This window comes from Prunus dulcis, chromosome 4 (genome assembly GCF_902201215.1).
Source record: "Prunus dulcis chromosome 4, ALMONDv2, whole genome shotgun sequence".
In the NCBI taxonomy this organism is placed as follows: domain Eukaryota; kingdom Viridiplantae; phylum Streptophyta; class Magnoliopsida; order Rosales; family Rosaceae; genus Prunus; species Prunus dulcis.
Genome location: NC_047653.1, coordinates 33,588 through 48,975, shown reverse-complemented (window position 1 = coordinate 48,975; position 15,388 = coordinate 33,588). Strand labels below are relative to the sequence as shown.

The 15,388-nt window shown below is 36.4% G+C and overlaps 2 protein-coding genes across 16 annotated transcripts; one reads left to right on the top strand and one right to left on the bottom strand.

The window, feature by feature from the left end:
* Nucleotides 1-1,365: 1,365 nt before the first annotated feature.
* LOC117626607 (myb family transcription factor PHL7) lies at nucleotides 1,366-5,469 on the top strand. 9 transcript variants are annotated; one of them, XM_034358370.1, is made up of 9 exons: nucleotides 1,366-1,698; nucleotides 2,023-2,079; nucleotides 2,165-2,320; nucleotides 2,447-2,662; nucleotides 3,359-3,435; nucleotides 3,587-3,629; nucleotides 3,782-3,839; nucleotides 4,070-4,139; nucleotides 4,646-5,469. In XM_034358370.1, exons 4-9 carry the CDS (start codon nucleotides 2,536-2,538, stop codon nucleotides 5,189-5,191), a joined length of 921 nt encoding a protein of 306 aa, XP_034214261.1. In that variant the 5' UTR covers nucleotides 1,366-1,698; nucleotides 2,023-2,079; nucleotides 2,165-2,320; nucleotides 2,447-2,535; the 3' UTR covers nucleotides 5,192-5,469. The 9 variants fall into 9 exon arrangements, with proteins under 9 accessions (XP_034214261.1, XP_034214266.1, XP_034214264.1 ...); XM_034358373.1 differs by having other exon boundaries at nucleotides 1,385-1,698; nucleotides 2,266-2,320; nucleotides 3,791-3,839; XM_034358367.1 differs by having other exon boundaries at nucleotides 1,386-1,698; nucleotides 2,266-2,320.
* Nucleotides 5,470-5,902: 433 nt separating this feature from the next.
* LOC117626606 lies at nucleotides 5,903-14,782 on the bottom strand. 7 transcript variants are annotated; one of them, XM_034358361.1, is made up of 15 exons: nucleotides 14,495-14,780; nucleotides 14,013-14,161; nucleotides 13,261-13,338; nucleotides 12,865-12,946; nucleotides 12,645-12,748; nucleotides 12,249-12,375; nucleotides 12,078-12,172; nucleotides 11,664-11,787; nucleotides 10,175-10,255; nucleotides 9,442-9,540; nucleotides 9,176-9,358; nucleotides 8,366-8,506; nucleotides 8,216-8,272; nucleotides 7,044-7,181; nucleotides 5,903-6,350 (listed from the first exon to the last, which is right to left on the bottom strand). In XM_034358361.1, exons 2-15 carry the CDS (start codon nucleotides 14,051-14,053, stop codon nucleotides 6,147-6,149), a joined length of 1,554 nt encoding a protein of 517 aa, XP_034214252.1. In that variant the 5' UTR covers nucleotides 14,054-14,161; nucleotides 14,495-14,780; the 3' UTR covers nucleotides 5,903-6,146. The 7 variants fall into 7 exon arrangements, with proteins under 7 accessions (XP_034214252.1, XP_034214251.1, XP_034214250.1 ...); XM_034358360.1 differs by having other exon boundaries at nucleotides 5,903-6,353; nucleotides 14,013-14,168; nucleotides 14,495-14,779; XM_034358359.1 differs by having other exon boundaries at nucleotides 5,903-6,353; nucleotides 14,495-14,778.
* Between the last annotated feature and the right edge of the window lie 606 nt (nucleotides 14,783-15,388).

Sequence of the window (15,388 nt, the reverse complement as noted above, 5' to 3'; positions counted from 1 at the left end):
ACTACTCGAGGCCGGTTATGTATCACTAATGGTATTTATTTGAGAGATTCACTATTATACCTAATATATGGGCCCAAATTATAAAAATACTCTATATGAAATGGACTTTAGAAACACATCCAAAGCTCATTTATAACATAATAAAGAGGCTTTTAACTTCTAATAAATTAAAAAATTGTCATCAATTTCTTAAAATAACCCAACCCCAAAATCTCATAAAAATACCCAAAACATTCAATAGGGCATCAAAGTAATTTAATAACTAATATTAAATTCAATAAGGCCAGCTGTCAATTTTTGGGTTTTTTTTTTTTTGGTTTGTTTATAGAAATTCAATGATGTAGGGTTTATCTATAATATTAGTGCTAAGAATGAATATATCACTAAATATCTCTATTTATTTTGTGATCACAATATTTTGATACAACTTCATTTTACTATTTTGCACTAAAAAAAAAAAAAAGAGAGGCCGAAGCCTAACATAAGAAAGGAGAAAAAGGAAAACTAGGCAGGCTGCATGCCTGCATTGAATGAGGTAGATCACGAATTACCATAATTTAGTCATGCAAATAAATGAGGTTCACTATTGAAAACTATAATCTACGAATCCATAACACGATACTTTATTGCTTGTAATTAAATAAAAGTTCAGTATGTTCAAAAGTTAAAAAATTGGAACTTTGTCAATGCAGGGGTTACTACGTTGGTTGTGACCCTTTTCTTCCTCATGCTTGACACCCTGGGTCAAAACCTCCGAATTTCTATCTTCCCAATGTAACCAAGTCTTTTTTGGGACTTTAGTTAGCCTTTAGTATTCTTATAAAATTAATCACTATTAATCAAAATTCAATGATTCATATTCAAATTAGGTTTAATCCCAATCTAGTTTTTTTTTTTTTTTCCTTTCAAATCATGGCATATTATTTGATCAATGTCATCCTTTTATTGTATTTTATCTATTCACATTTTATCAAGTGAGTTTCAATTAAAAAAATCTTTTAAATAACATTATTTGAGGAATCGTTACCGTTGTGCGCGAATTTCATTTTGTAGTTTAACAATTTGAGCACTCAATGTATAAGGATTATTAGTCCATAAAACCAGCCAAATGAAAACTAATATTAAATAAATAGATAAAAATTATGTTTCTAATTGAGATTAAAATAATCACCATTTGATCAAATAGTTTACTAGTTACTGAATTAGCTGATTTCTTAAAGAATAATCCTAGAATGAAGACTTGAAAAATAAATCTTGAAATAAAATGTGAAGTAAACCTTACAAAGATTCATAATTCAATTTCAAACGTCTATTTTGCAGCTAACCATTTTCCTCCTATTTATCTTCTTAACAAATAGAAAGGGTTGATTTTCTTACATTGTTTCGTTCTTCGGTTCTTCCCCCGAGGGTGGGTGGTGGTCTCAAGTCTCTCCCCTTTTTTTGTTTTGTTTTTAAAATACTCGGTGCTGCCACTTGTACGTCGGGAATCTCTCTCTCTCTCTCTCTCTCTCTCTCTCTCTCTCTCTCTTAAGACTATCTATCTATCTGAGTAACAGAGAGAGCCATTTTCTCCTAAATTCAGACCTCCTCTCTGAATTCTTATTGTTATTACTATTAATTAACGAACACGGAGATCAGAGTTTCGAAATTGGAGGGCGGGTGGGATATGAGGGAGAGTAGATCTGTCATCTGAGTAGGGTATGTCTCTTCCCCATTTTTCTTTGCTTATCTAAACTCTGTTATTCTTCTTTGTCCTTGGCAAATAGCATACTTTTTGACATACTTCTTCTTTCTAAATTCATAGTAATATGATCTTGCGCTAAGATAGCTCACTTCTTTATGAAACCCTAATTTACTGCCCACTGTCTTGAAATGGGATTGAAGCAGAGCCTTTGCCAATTATTGCTTCATCAATTGAAAAAGAAAAACGATAACCATTTTTTTCGGGGATCGTAGATTCATGAAAACATTTTTCTTCATGCGTATAAATCGCTAACTGCCGTAGCTTCAACCTTTTCCCAGCATATCTATTAAGGGGTTAATCAGTTCATCAGCACATTAGCAGCTCTCCTGCTTTGGGTAAGCACATCCATGCCTTTTTCATTTTTCAACTCTTTTAACTTGCGCTCTTTCAAAAGATAATACTTGTGATGAAGTGTTTTAGTCATCAGAGATGGATAGCTCTACCACAATCTGATTGGTTCTGATTTTACCGCCGATATTCAAGTTTAACTGTATATTTCTTATTTATCTTTTGACCCAAAGGAAGAAAGAATTCACGTGGAATAAAGAATTCACGTGGAATGTCTACCTTACTTAGGTAAATAGTGATTCCTTTATTAGGCATGTGTTAGATAAGGTTGTAGTTGGTATGAGTCATGAGGTTATGTTTCTTTTATGCTATAGTGCATTATGCATTACGGCTTTCTGGTTCTTCTGTTTATAGATAAATGAAAATTGTATCAACCAAAGGATGTTACTAGCCGCAACAACTCAGTAGTTCATGGTCAGCATTTAGACAGTGGCATCAACACAATGGACCCCATCAACGGAGGAAACAGTCTCAATAATCCTAACCTTGCCTCAAAACAGCGACTGCGTTGGACACACGAGCTTCATGAACGCTTTGTCGATGCTGTGGCTCAACTTGGCGGGCCAGATCGTGAGTGACCTTAACTTCTTTCTAATTTGTTTCTGTTGTTGGTTGTGGCATTTATCTGCTAATGTGCAGCAATTATCTAGTAAATCAGTGGAAGGTGATATTTGTAAATGAAATCTTGACACTTCTTTTTGGTACTCAAGTGGATGAAATCTTGACTTGACTATACATGTGTGTTTCCATATCTTCATCAGCTGAGATGGAATTCACAAATTTTGATACAATACACTTGTATATATTATAGAATTCTTTGTCCTGTTCGAGTGAGCAATCTCCTATTGTGTTTCGCTTAGAAAACCTCCGGTTGCCTGTCCATTTAATTTAAGTGAGGGAAGCGTAGGTGAAAAAAAGCAGTTTCTGGTTTGTTAATAATGCTTTACAGCTCGCAAGGCTTCAGTGTATTTCAACACGTGAATCCATAATGAGCTTCTAGATTATCATATTTTATATATGATTCTTTGCATAAAAAATGGTCTCAAGTTTAATTCATACTTGATCTTATATGTGGTGTATGTGATATGTTTGAGAACTTGATTGAGATCAGAAAACGATATATTGCATGACAGAAGATATATTTTAGATGCATCATGTCTTCATGCGAGGGAATGATTTTCAGTGGAAATATCTGTCCATTTCTACGTATGATATTGTTTATTTACCATGTAATGTTTTAAATCATTTGTTCTTAATTTTTTCTAGGTGCGACACCAAAAGGTGTTTTGAGAGTGATGGGTGTACAAGGTTTAACCATATACCATGTAAAAAGCCATTTACAGGTATGTTAAAAACCATTCTGTCCAATGCTCAACTTTTCCAGTTTTCTGTATTGTTTTTTTTCCTTTTACTTCAGTCAGTTGTGAGAATGGGTGAGGATATATGGCTATCTCACTGGTGTTTCCACTAATGCCACTTGTGTGATGCTTTCAGAAATATCGACTTGCAAAATACCTACCTGACTCCTCATCTGATGGTGGGTGAACCTGATTTCTTTTATGTTAATCATTCATGTTTTTGTAATTCTGCATTAGGCAGGTTCTCTATAGTGATAAAGGAATATCAAAGATGAATTATTGTTTGACCCTTCCTTATTGTGTCTTGATTCTCTTCAAATGTTAATGCAAGGAAAAAAAGCTGACAAGAAAGAACCTGGGGATGTGCTTTCCAATTTGGATGGTTCATCGTAAGTAGAGCTACTTACTATACTCAGTATTTCTTTCTGTTATATGGGCCATGTGAATTGGAACCCTGTAGTCAAAGTTTAAAGTTGAATAATTCATATTCAGCTCACAACTTATAAGAGCACATACAGCATGTGGCTAACAATTCAGAGGCTTTTGTGTTTCTTGGATTAATTTATTTCCATTTGTTTCCCTTTGTCTGATAATCTCAAAAAGCTGATTCTGTTTGCAGTGGAATGCAAATTACAGAAGCACTCAAGCTGCAGATGGAGGTGCAGAAGCGACTGCACGAGCAATTAGAGGTATGTTTTCTTCACAGAATTTAATATATTGTCTCTAGGTTTTACGTTTTTCAACTTAATATTTGTTATCCACCTGAGATAATATAAATATCCATAAAATGAAGAATTTGAAGGGAGACCAAAAAAAAAAGGAAGAGATTTTACAAGTCGTTAATCTTTCCCTTTCTACAAAGGCTCATGTCACTTCAAGTATCTTCAGGAGTCATGGTTGCCACTCATATAGTTCAAGTTAGCTTTTACTGGTTATGCATGGTTCACCTATCTTAAAGCAATGTAGACCGTAAAAAATGATTTTGATAGTGTCAGAAACCCTTAGCAAGATGTCCTCTGAAAATGACCAAGCAACTGAATAGGAAAATAATTAGAGAACAGTTACAACCATTTCCCACCCAGTGCCGTACTTCAAGAAATATTCCTGCATATAGAGGGGGAAGGGGAAGGGGGGAAGACTTGTTTGTTGGGGCCTGCATGACTTTTGATAAGCTGAACTCGTGAATGCACGGCAGGTACAGAGACAGCTGCAGTTACGGATTGAAGCGCAAGGTAAATACTTGAAGAAAATTATAGAAGAGCAACAACGACTTAGTGGAGTTCGTTCAGAAGCACCTGGCTCTGGGCACTTAGCTCGTTTGTCAGATGACAATTGCCCAGAATCTGATAACAAGACTGACCCGGCAACCCCTGCCCCAACCTCTGAGTGCCCCCTCCAAGACAAGGCTGCCAAGGAATGTACACCAGCCAAGAGCCTTTCCATTGATGAATCTTTCTCATCTCGTCATGAACCCTTGACTCCAGATTCTACTTGTCATGTTGATTCTCCAGCCGAGAGTCCAAAAGCAGAGGTGTCGATGAAGAAGCGGCGAGTTATCATGGGCGAAGCATTCGCTGATCCAGAAGTGGTGCTTACACACCAGATAGTAGAGTCGAGCTTAAACTCTTCATATCAGCAAGCACACACGACTTTCCTGCCTAGGGAGCAGTTTGATCCCTCATCCGGGATTTCATTCAGGAATGAAAAAATATTGGAAAAAGTTGCGGGCAGTGACATGTAGTTTAGTGTTCTGAGCAGCATGCCCTGAAGGAGTTTCATTTTGCCTTGATGAGTTTTATGGGAGGTACGTCTGTAACCAGGTGAAAGAATGTTGCAAATTACATGTGTGCTGCATTAGGTAGGTTCCAGCTTCAAACACGTCTATGAACCGTGCCTTATTTAAATTGAGAGAATTGTTGTGAACAATAGTTGGAATTAGTACTCCTCTGCAATATAATTACTGTAGAGCTTGTTTGTGGCCAGATATTCTTTACAAACTTTTGATCATTCCCTGTTTTAGTAAGCATCGTCAGTCCATTTAGCTCAAGTCAGGTACATTCAATTATGGCAACCAGATCTAAATGTATAAACTTACAATCCAAGAGTGGCATCAATCTGATGTACTGAGTACACGGGTTGGGTCTGCCCCACTGTTTTGCCAGGATGTTGGCATATGCCAAGTAAATTTGGTTGGGGTTGGGGGCAGAGCTGCATGGGTCATGGCTCCCAGGGTACAGAAAAGGGAAACTATGCAGAGAAATATGGAACCTACCCGAACTAATAATCTTACATTAACCCTATTCAACTTTACATTACGGATTATAAGATGTCAAGTTCCTATGCGAGTGATTTCTATGTCAGATTTACCAAATAACTAGGAAATTTATTAACCCCTATCTTCTATAAAGAAATAAAGCCAATCTTTTGAAATTCATGTCGGTTGACCCACAAATTTACCAAGCTGTCTGCAATTTTTACTTATCAATGTATCACAAATGAGTGGGAAGACAGAGGGCATCATCGACAAGTTAGATCTTCATGAAACCTCATGCGAGACAGAAAATAGAACAGGACTAATGATTTATAACAAGAAAAAGAAAAAATGATGACAAGGTTGGGGTATACATCAACAAAAAGTAGAACTTGAAGATGGAAACAACTATAGCTACAAACACTTTTTTTTTATAGTACAGCAGTCATGAAGTGGGATGTCTACAATGGTTTACTCGCTTAAGGATGCAAAGACGCAGCCGTTTGCTAAGGGCCTCTAACTTTTCAAATTTCTCACTTTTGGGCTTCTTTGGAACAATGGGAACTTTCTTCTTTTTCTTTTCCTCCTTTTTTAGCTCTGATGATTTTTGTTGCATGCATCGAAGAGGCATCGTGAGCACCTTAAGAGTCTTCTACAATAAAGAAGATAACTTAAATCAAGAAATGCAAACTTGGAAATATGTTTTTAAATCCCTCTCTGCAGTATGAATCTATCTTCCTTTGATGATTCCCACAAACAGCATGTGCAATGTTCTGTTTATGTGTCATTAGATTTCCAATCATTAAATGGAATAACAAAACAAAAAAGTTCGTTAAGAAAACATTCTTAGCAGTTGATGTACAGCAAGGCCTTGCACCTTGAGTATGCCCAGGATTTATATGAAAGGCAGCTTTTGAAGATCTAGACGAGCATGATCTCATATGACTGCCCCACTACCCACTTTCTTTTTTCTTTATTCACATAATATGTCACCGAATGATGGCTGTGTACTTGGATCAATGTACAAGCATAGTATACCTATGCACCCAAAACATTCTGATAGATTATTTCTCATTCTTGGTAAACCAAACCCATAGGAGCCAACATCCAGGACTAGATGAGTCTACAACATGATATATTTGAATACTTCCATCAATTATTCAACAATCCAAATAAAAACCAAAAAGATTACCACCTGAATTGACGCTGATAAGTCCTATGAAAGCATAACATTTAAACAGAACTTTAAGTGGTGTCAGAAGAAAATAAGTCTCTACAGGAATATGCAATGTGGAGAGAGAGAGAGAGAGAGAGAGAGAGAGAGAGAGAGAGAGAGAGAGACCTGATGCCTGCTGTCAGCAGCTGTGCAATCAGCAGAAGATTCTTCATCACTGCCTCCTAATGAAGAGCATCTGCCCCAACTCTCTCTATTTGAGCTTGTATATGAACAACATTCTTCATTCTGATCATTAGGCTGGTCCTGTAAAACCATAACTGCAATATTTCAGAATACAAATCTGTCAAACAGAAAAGCATCATTGCCTTCTCACAAGGTCATATTTCCATTGCATGATCAATCCCTACGGCAACTTGTCAAATAGGCGGAGTATGATTTCTCAGTAAATAATACACAGAAGATTTAGAGGGGAAATGTAAAAGCTCAAATTGACTTAAAAAACATTGCAACAATACAATATCCCACCATTTACATCACTTTGTGATAAACAAACAGTCTTTCTAAGGGCTGGGCATGGTTTGGGTTGGGTTGGTACGGTTTTTGCGCCCAAACCGCCTACTGAACCGACCAAGTCAGTAAACAAAATTCCTGAACCAAGACTGAACCGTCGTAAGCATCCACCATCCAGTTTTGGTCTACTGAAAAACGGTTTGGCATCATCAGTCAATTTTGGTCCATCTGCTGCTGGCTATGGGGAAGATGAGATCATGCACTGATCGAGCAAGAGATCCTTAGAGTGTAGTAGATACGATGGCGATGGAGCACATTTGAGTCAAGATCAAGATTTGAGAGTGGAGGCACATGCCTAAGTTGGGATCAAGGTTTGAGAGAGAGAGAGAGAGAGAGAGAGAGAGAGAGAGAGAGAGAGAGAGATAGACGTAGAAAGGATACGCAATTTAGTTAAGGTTTTGGAGGAAAAAAAATCGATGATTTTATAAGATGGAGGCTGATTCGATTATAACAGAACATTAAAATGCAAAAACTAAAGCCAAACCTTTCCTGACCGGTTCGGTTTTACCACAAAATTCAAAAATTAAACAGAAAAACCAAACTAAACCAGACTGGTCGGTTTGGTTCAAGTCTGTTTTTTGGGTCTAAAATGCCCAGCCCCTTCGGAACAAATTAAACCAGCACACAGTACTATCTTTTCTGCCTTATCAAGCTAACTAATAACCATTGATAATCCATGGTTTTCTACAGCGAAGCCTGACCTTAATTGAAAAGAGAAAGCAAAAACCTAATTGAAAAATTTAAAGGGTCCTACAAGTTTAGATCACCTCTAGATGTGATGGTTCATGACTACTAAGTATGTCAGCTTCCTCATGCACAGAATCCTGCATTATCAATAACATGTACGTTGCACAATGATTCAACATAATGGATAATATGGAGACAAAAGGTAACAAAACCTAAAAAAAGATACATACAACTACAGTAGTCACTGGTGCAATTTCAGAAAGAAGTTCGCCCACACATTTTGTAGTTGAAATGGCAGGAGGAGCAGAAGATGAACTTGCAACATCAGTACCCGCAGAATGAACGCCAGTGATTATCTCATATAACAAGCCCTAAAAATCAAGGGGTGGGGGGCACATATTCATTTTAGTGGAGGAAATTATGCACCATTCTTATGGCAGTGGAGCACAAAGGTGGACAACATCTATTGCCCAAGCCCATATAGTGGTTATGAGGCATAGCCAATGAAAATGGCTTAATGGCATGTGCTGTAACAAAATGCTGATAACCAATCATTGTGAAACATTATTGTGCAGCACCTGACTTAAAACGCAGGATGCGATCGAATTATAATCGTGAAGCCAGCCACTGAGTGGATATTAAAATTTTCACTACATCTCAGCACTAATGACCAAATGATGATGAGGATGGTGATTGTGCATGTGTCTTTTTGCTTCTTGACATTGAAACATCAGAACATCTCGAACTATAATGCTTGAATTTTAGTTGTGATCATGATGATGGTGGTGGTGACTGATATAAAGATGATGCATGAATGCCAGAAGCTCTAACTTCCCAACTCTCACTTTGATTTTGGTAGAATGCCCTTTGGCTACAAAGTATCAACTGAGCTACAGTTCATTGACAGGGATTCCTAAAAAGCATATGTACACTGATTGGGGAGTCAGCTAATACAATACTAGCAGTAATGATCCCAAAAATAATGACCAATGGTAACACTACAAGGTTTTTCACAATATCTTATATGAGACAGAAATCACCTCATCCAAACCAGCACCAATCTTCAAATCCCCTAAATCATAATATTTCTCAAGCTTACATGAATGAGAAGAAATTTGCGGGGGATGAAGAACATTGTAGAAGAAAATGGAAACTGAATCATAATAAAATTGGGGCCGAGAAGAGTTGTGATCACCATCAAAATATATAATATTTTTGTCCCCCTGCAAAGAATTAAAGATGTAGTTGTTTGTCACTTTGCCAACTGAACCATATTAATTTATAAGATCCTTAAATGAGACAGTACCGCATAAGACTTGTAGATAAGGTCAGAATGATGGTTTGGGATAAATTTGTCATCCTTAGCATGTCCAAATAAAGCAGGAATGAATGTTTTGGATGAAACCTGCCAGCGTTATACAAATGACCATATTCAATAAATTTTTTGTAAAGAAATTTGTGGATTTATACACACACACACACACACGTGTATGATCTTATGGCTACAACAATAAAAGAAATATAATAAGTATTGGGCCAGCATGCGTCTAACCCACCCCTAAGAACAAAATGTTTTTTTAAATCCTTTAGCTAAAATAAGGGACACATTACTAGGGCCCTCCTGTAATGTAGTCCAATGATCCATACTATCCATTTCTTAGGTCCCCCTTGAAGAAAAAAATCATCCAAATTGAGAACTATTTAACCAGTTGACTATAATCACAATGATTTTACTGTTTATTGGAAACATGGTGTTCATCTACTTATTTAATCATAATTAGATGTCTAAAAAATGTCTAATTTGACTTTTTTTTTGTGCAAGGACAACCTTTAAATGGGGGCATAAAAATAGACGGTCCGTATTTATTGGACTGGACGATGGAGTGGAACCCACAATATATCTCTTTAACTAAAGTAAATGATCCCTCACTTGAAAAGCCCTATATATGTATGGGTTATATGTGAATCGAAAAAAGAGAGTAGGGAAGGGAGCTAGGGTTAACTCATCCATGTCAACAGAATGATTAACATAGAAAGACCTGCAAGCAATTAAGATCCATGATATCGAACTTTGCCTTCTTCTCAATTATCCGACGCATGTATTGTACTGCCATCTTAACCTGGTTAAAGGAGGAGGGGTAAAGAAACCAGGGTTAAAGAAGAACAAGGGGTTAAGAAGCCGTGATTAAATAGAAAACATAGAAAAACGAACTGGATAAATTTAATGCTTTATCATCCATGCAAATGCTAATAATTTCCTTAAAAGGAAAATTATCCTGGCTTGGGTATTATAGGCACACATACACGTCTTATTCTAGTAAGGAGCCAAAATAAGAAGGCAACTCAAGGAGATAATCATAGACCTTTAAATCGGTGATTAAAATACTCACACTTTTGATTGTTTTAATCGTTCTTATAGAAAAAAATATTTTTTCGATAAGAAAAAAAAATCTACTAATACCTCAGAAAATACAATACTTGTGGACAAGTTATCCACGACATACAAATTACTATAACAAAAAAATAGAAAATTTCAATCAATTGAACAGGAAATATAAATGTGCACAAAAAATAAATCATTGCTAAAATAACAAAAACGGTAATTCCTGAGATTCAGGAGAAGCCTGAACCCCAAAACCTTCATCAGCCTCCACCCCTCCTTTCAAAAATCTTCTTGTTTCTCTCCCAACCATTCCACCCAAAATACAGTGATCCAAATTTCCATAAAACCATTGCCCTCTTGCTTCCCCTGGAATCCTTGTAATGTTCTCCAATCCCTTTTCCGCTCTCTCCACCACCAGGGTTCACAACTTCTCAATCATGGATTACCCCTTATTGTAGAAAGAGATCTAATAGCCTATTGCATCTTTAAGTTCCCTCTTTATTTTAGCTCCTTACTAGAACAAAACTATAAACGAAGAGAGTAATTTTCACTCATTGGAAGGTTGGGCATGTTATGTTGTAAACTCTAAATCGGGATCGTTGATTAGGTGAAATCATGTTAGAATGCACAGATAACATAATATGCTACATGTCAGGAAAGCGACCATTCCTCCATCCATGTCTCACATGTCTCTTGTGTTTGAGGCTCTATATAGGTAGGTAGGTAGGTATGTTTGAATAAATCATAACCATTCACGGATTTGGGTTGGAAAAATTGACCTTTTTGGGTTATTTAATGCTACCAAGGATCAAAATTATATTTCTATTTTACCAATTATGCCACTGACCAGTCCCAGCCATGTCATTTTCAGCCTAACTTCAAGCTTTTATGCTCTAAAGCAAAACCATATATATATTTCAATCTGGAACATTTTTCTATATTTGTTGCACATGACCAATTTATCTACCTATTGTTGTGTGCACCACAGACTGTGGGCACTAAGAGATGCGAAAAACCCATAAGACTATGATGTTTGTCAACATCTCTGTGTGTGTGTGTGTGTGTGTGTGTGTGTGTGTGAGAGAGAGAGAGAGAGAGAGAGAGAGAGAGAGAGAGAGAGAGAGAGAGAGAGAGAGAGATTGTACTGTAAATTTAGGAAGACGGATCTTGTACACATCAACTAGCTCCATCATTAGAACATACAAGTTTGAAAAGGCACTATCCAACACCATTCCAGCTATGGAAGGGTCTTCTGCTCCATAAAGAAGGCTGCATAACACATATGAGGTTAGTTACCTCAGGAGTTTAAAAAATATTCTTACGCACATCAAAATGTAGACGTCAGTATTCTTTATGTGAAAAGAAGAATATCACCATCTTTGACCACCAAGTCAACATGAATTTTTAGCCAATAACAAGTCAAAAACAAAAGCATTCTGAACATCTAAAGTTATACAAGATGAAGAAATCCTTGAAAAAAATCTGGGAAGACCCTTCCATAGCTGAGCCAATAATACAAGTTAACGTAAATAATGAGTCAATGAATCAACATAAAGTACCATGTAACTGCGCCCATAGATCGCCCCCAAAGACCTATACGCGAGATTTGTTTGTTGCTTCTTAAATATGAAACCACAACCTTGAGGTCATCTCTCTGACACAGTAAAGAACAATTAACAAACTGCACAAAGCAAAGTAAGTAGAAAATAAAATTGAAAGAGGCAACATACCTCATGCCAACCAAGGCTGACATAGTCACCATCAGATAAGCCTGAACCCGAAAAATCAAGAGTAAAAACGGTGATATTTGATGGAAGAAGCATTACAGCAGCTTCATTTGCATCTGCCCTACATCCACTGCATCATTGCCCGTTACTGCAGAGTAAGTTCTAACATCTTTGTCTACAAAGCACCTTTAACACTTATTTAAATTTCTTTAAAACAAAAAACGAGAACAGTGCTGGAAAAGTGAAAATACCGTATGATATTAAAGAATCAAGATTCATAACCACAAGTACAGGTGGACCAAAAAAGGACCAAAAATGTACAGAATCACAGAGAATTTTTTTATATTTATTTTATATTTTTATTTTTTAAAAATAAACTCTACAATAGTAGTTACATACCTGTTTCCATGGCAGTATATAACACAAGGAAGAGAAGCGTCTTCGGGGAAAGGTGAAGGCAGATAATGACTGCAACGCAACGTATGTCCCCTAGCATTCGTGAGCTGCACGTATTTTCAAAATATAATATAGCAGGCTCAGGAACCATAATGTAGTTAAACATTTCCGCTTAGTAAAAACGACAATGTCCTGGTAAGTGGTAACTCATTTCCATACTTGCCTCCAAGTCTTGTCGTATGTATGTTCTGCCTGCAAGAGTGAAATCCCTCTCCCAAAGATATTGATCCGGGTTATACTCTGCCCTGTATACCAACATTGCAGATGCGTACAAAATGTACATCAGATGTTGCTCTAAGGAGTAGGGCGAGAGTTGTCTAACATGATTTATTTATAAGACACATTAATCTTATTAAAAAGGAACAAAACAATACAAGGAACAAGTTATCCAATGGTCTAGCTAGAAGATGCTACCCAAACAATTCAACAAAGACTACAAAACATAGCTAAGCAACCAAGATACATGGCAGCAGACCAACAAAAACTAGTGTACGGAAGAATTCCAATCAGTCAATCACCATTATCTATGCCTCAACCTGAAATATTTGGCATGACTAACCTATTCCAAATCATATGCCACATGATACCACTTATATCTGGCCACAATCTCAAGCATAAGGACAATTCTGGGCACCATCTGAAGAATGCAAATAAATTTTACAACAGGGTAAACAACAGAAAGATGTGTTATCAAGTAAGTTTACGATATGTGAGCCACACATACAAGTGGAACATTTATGAGCCCATTTGATACATTTTGTTTGTTTGTTTGTTTGTTTTTAAGTTAAAGAGATAAAGCGGAGCGAGTAAATTAAAATTAAAGAGAGCAACGTGAGGAAGAGAGGAGAGAATAGATAAATTAAAGCAATTTTCTTTCATTTTTGGTATATTATTTAACTTCTCTCTCTCTCTCTCTCTCTCTCTCTCTCTCTCTCTCTCTCTCTCTCTCTCTCTCTCATTAAAAACAAAATAAAAGCATAAATGTTAACAAATGGTTTTTGTGTTGTTTCTCATTCCACTCCACTGCATGAAAGGAGAAAAATGTCCATACATAACGACATCCCATAATAGTAGCTGGGCTTAGATACTAGGCAGATACTGAGACTCCTATCTATATGATCAATTAGTTATTGGTCTAGTGCTACTTCTCTTCCCAATGTTGGAAAAGGTCCCAAGCTCGGTTCCCCTTCCCCATTGATTAAAAAACAAAAGAGAGATCTATCTTTCTGCAGAAGATCTGTTGCACTATGTTATTTCCAGCAGAAGATACCAATTTGGCCAATGAAACTGTGAACAGCATGAGATGCATACCTGGGAGGGCGAATGACAAAATTAATGAACTGATCGATCATCTTGCTTTCAAGCGTCCCTCAAAGCTGCTCCGACCCATAAGATGAGGAAAAAACAAAACGATAGCAGAATCCTCTCACTTCAAAGTTAGATATGGAGCCTTTCTCCTCCTTTTCCCTCAAATTCCACAAAAGCCATATGAATCAAACGAAAAAGACAGAAGGAGTTTCATGGTATCATAAGCTTAACCTAAACCTTAAAATTCACTTCGCCCAAACTGAGAAAAACTTCGAGCTATCATCATTACGAAAAGGTAAAAAAGCTGAACACAAATTTATTTTTTCGAATGTGAATCAGGCGGTGGCCCCGATGGAGGTAATGACAATGACAATAAATTAAGAATAGAATTAGCATTCCAATTCCAGATCTCCAGCCCCACAACTGTTATGAATGCTATTCTCATTTTCTAAGTTGTAAACCCAAAAAAGAGCAAAGCTTTTTACCTAGGGTTGTAGCATTTCCCCCATGGGCAACCGGACAAACCGTGAGCTCCAGAAACTAACCGCTGTTTCCAACTTTGCAGTTGAATAGAGAGAGTCCACCAACGAGAACAAATCGGAAAATCAAAACTTAAAAGTGTACAGTCCTTCAACTTCAAAGTATTAGTCTTTTTTTAATTTTTAAAATCATTCGCAGGAAAAAAAAAGTGTCTAATCCCTTTTTTTTATATAATTTTTTTTTATCGCTTTGATTACTGTCCATCCCTCTCTCCACTTTCCTTCTCACATTTTAGCCAAAAAGTCACTTCAATTTCGAAAATGAAACACTTTTATTAAGACTTTCTTATCGATTGGGAGGGGATTTGAACTTGCGAGTTGCGACATCTCTAGTTTTTATCTCTATGAAAAAAATTGCAATTGGGTATGGAGAACTCAAATTTGGAAACCCTTCCAACATAAGGAAGATATATTACTACAATTAAAATACAATTATTTGACAAAAATTTAATTCATGTTGTAAATGTACCCAAAAAAAAATATAAACGATAATCTAAATTATAAGGGAGGAGAATTTCTCTCACACACACAATCAAGATGCAATTTATGTCAGAAAGTATTAAGCATAGAACTTTATTGTTTTTGTTGTTTAACTCAATTAAATTTGAAAGAAACCATTTCACTTTTTCTCTTTAAATTTGCTAGTATTTGGATGAAGTAAACTTTGGAATGTATGAGGTTTGGCTAAAAGAGATATAACCTTAAGAATATGCATTTGATAAACTAATGACAAAAAGATGAGTGTTATTTGACTAATGTACCATAATTCACGATATTGCTTATATAGCAAGATTGGGATTTTATCAAACTGAAAAGAAAACCATACATTTTGGTCAAGAT

Excerpts from the sequence above, each read along its gene's own strand:
- LOC117626607 (XM_034358370.1), top strand. The coding sequence starts at position 2,536 with ATGGACCCCATCAACGGAGGAAACAGTCTCAATAATCCTAACCTTGCC. Across the intron at positions 2,663-3,358 it reads TCAACTTGGCGGGCCAGATC|GTGCGACACCAAAAGGTGTT; the intron begins GTGAGTGACCTT and ends AATTTTTTCTAG. Across the intron at positions 3,630-3,781 it reads ACCTGACTCCTCATCTGATG|GAAAAAAAGCTGACAAGAAA; the intron begins GTGGGTGAACCT and ends TGTTAATGCAAG.
- LOC117626606 (XM_034358360.1), bottom strand. The coding sequence starts at position 14,053 with ATGATCGATCAGTTCATTAATTTTGTCATTCGCCCTCCCAG. Across the intron at positions 13,339-14,012 it reads TTTGTCATTCGCCCTCCCAG|ATGGTGCCCAGAATTGTCCT; the intron begins GTATGCATCTCA and ends TGCATTCTTCAG. Across the intron at positions 9,359-9,441 it reads TTATCTACAAGTCTTATGCG|GGGGACAAAAATATTATATA; the intron begins GTACTGTCTCAT and ends AATTCTTTGCAG.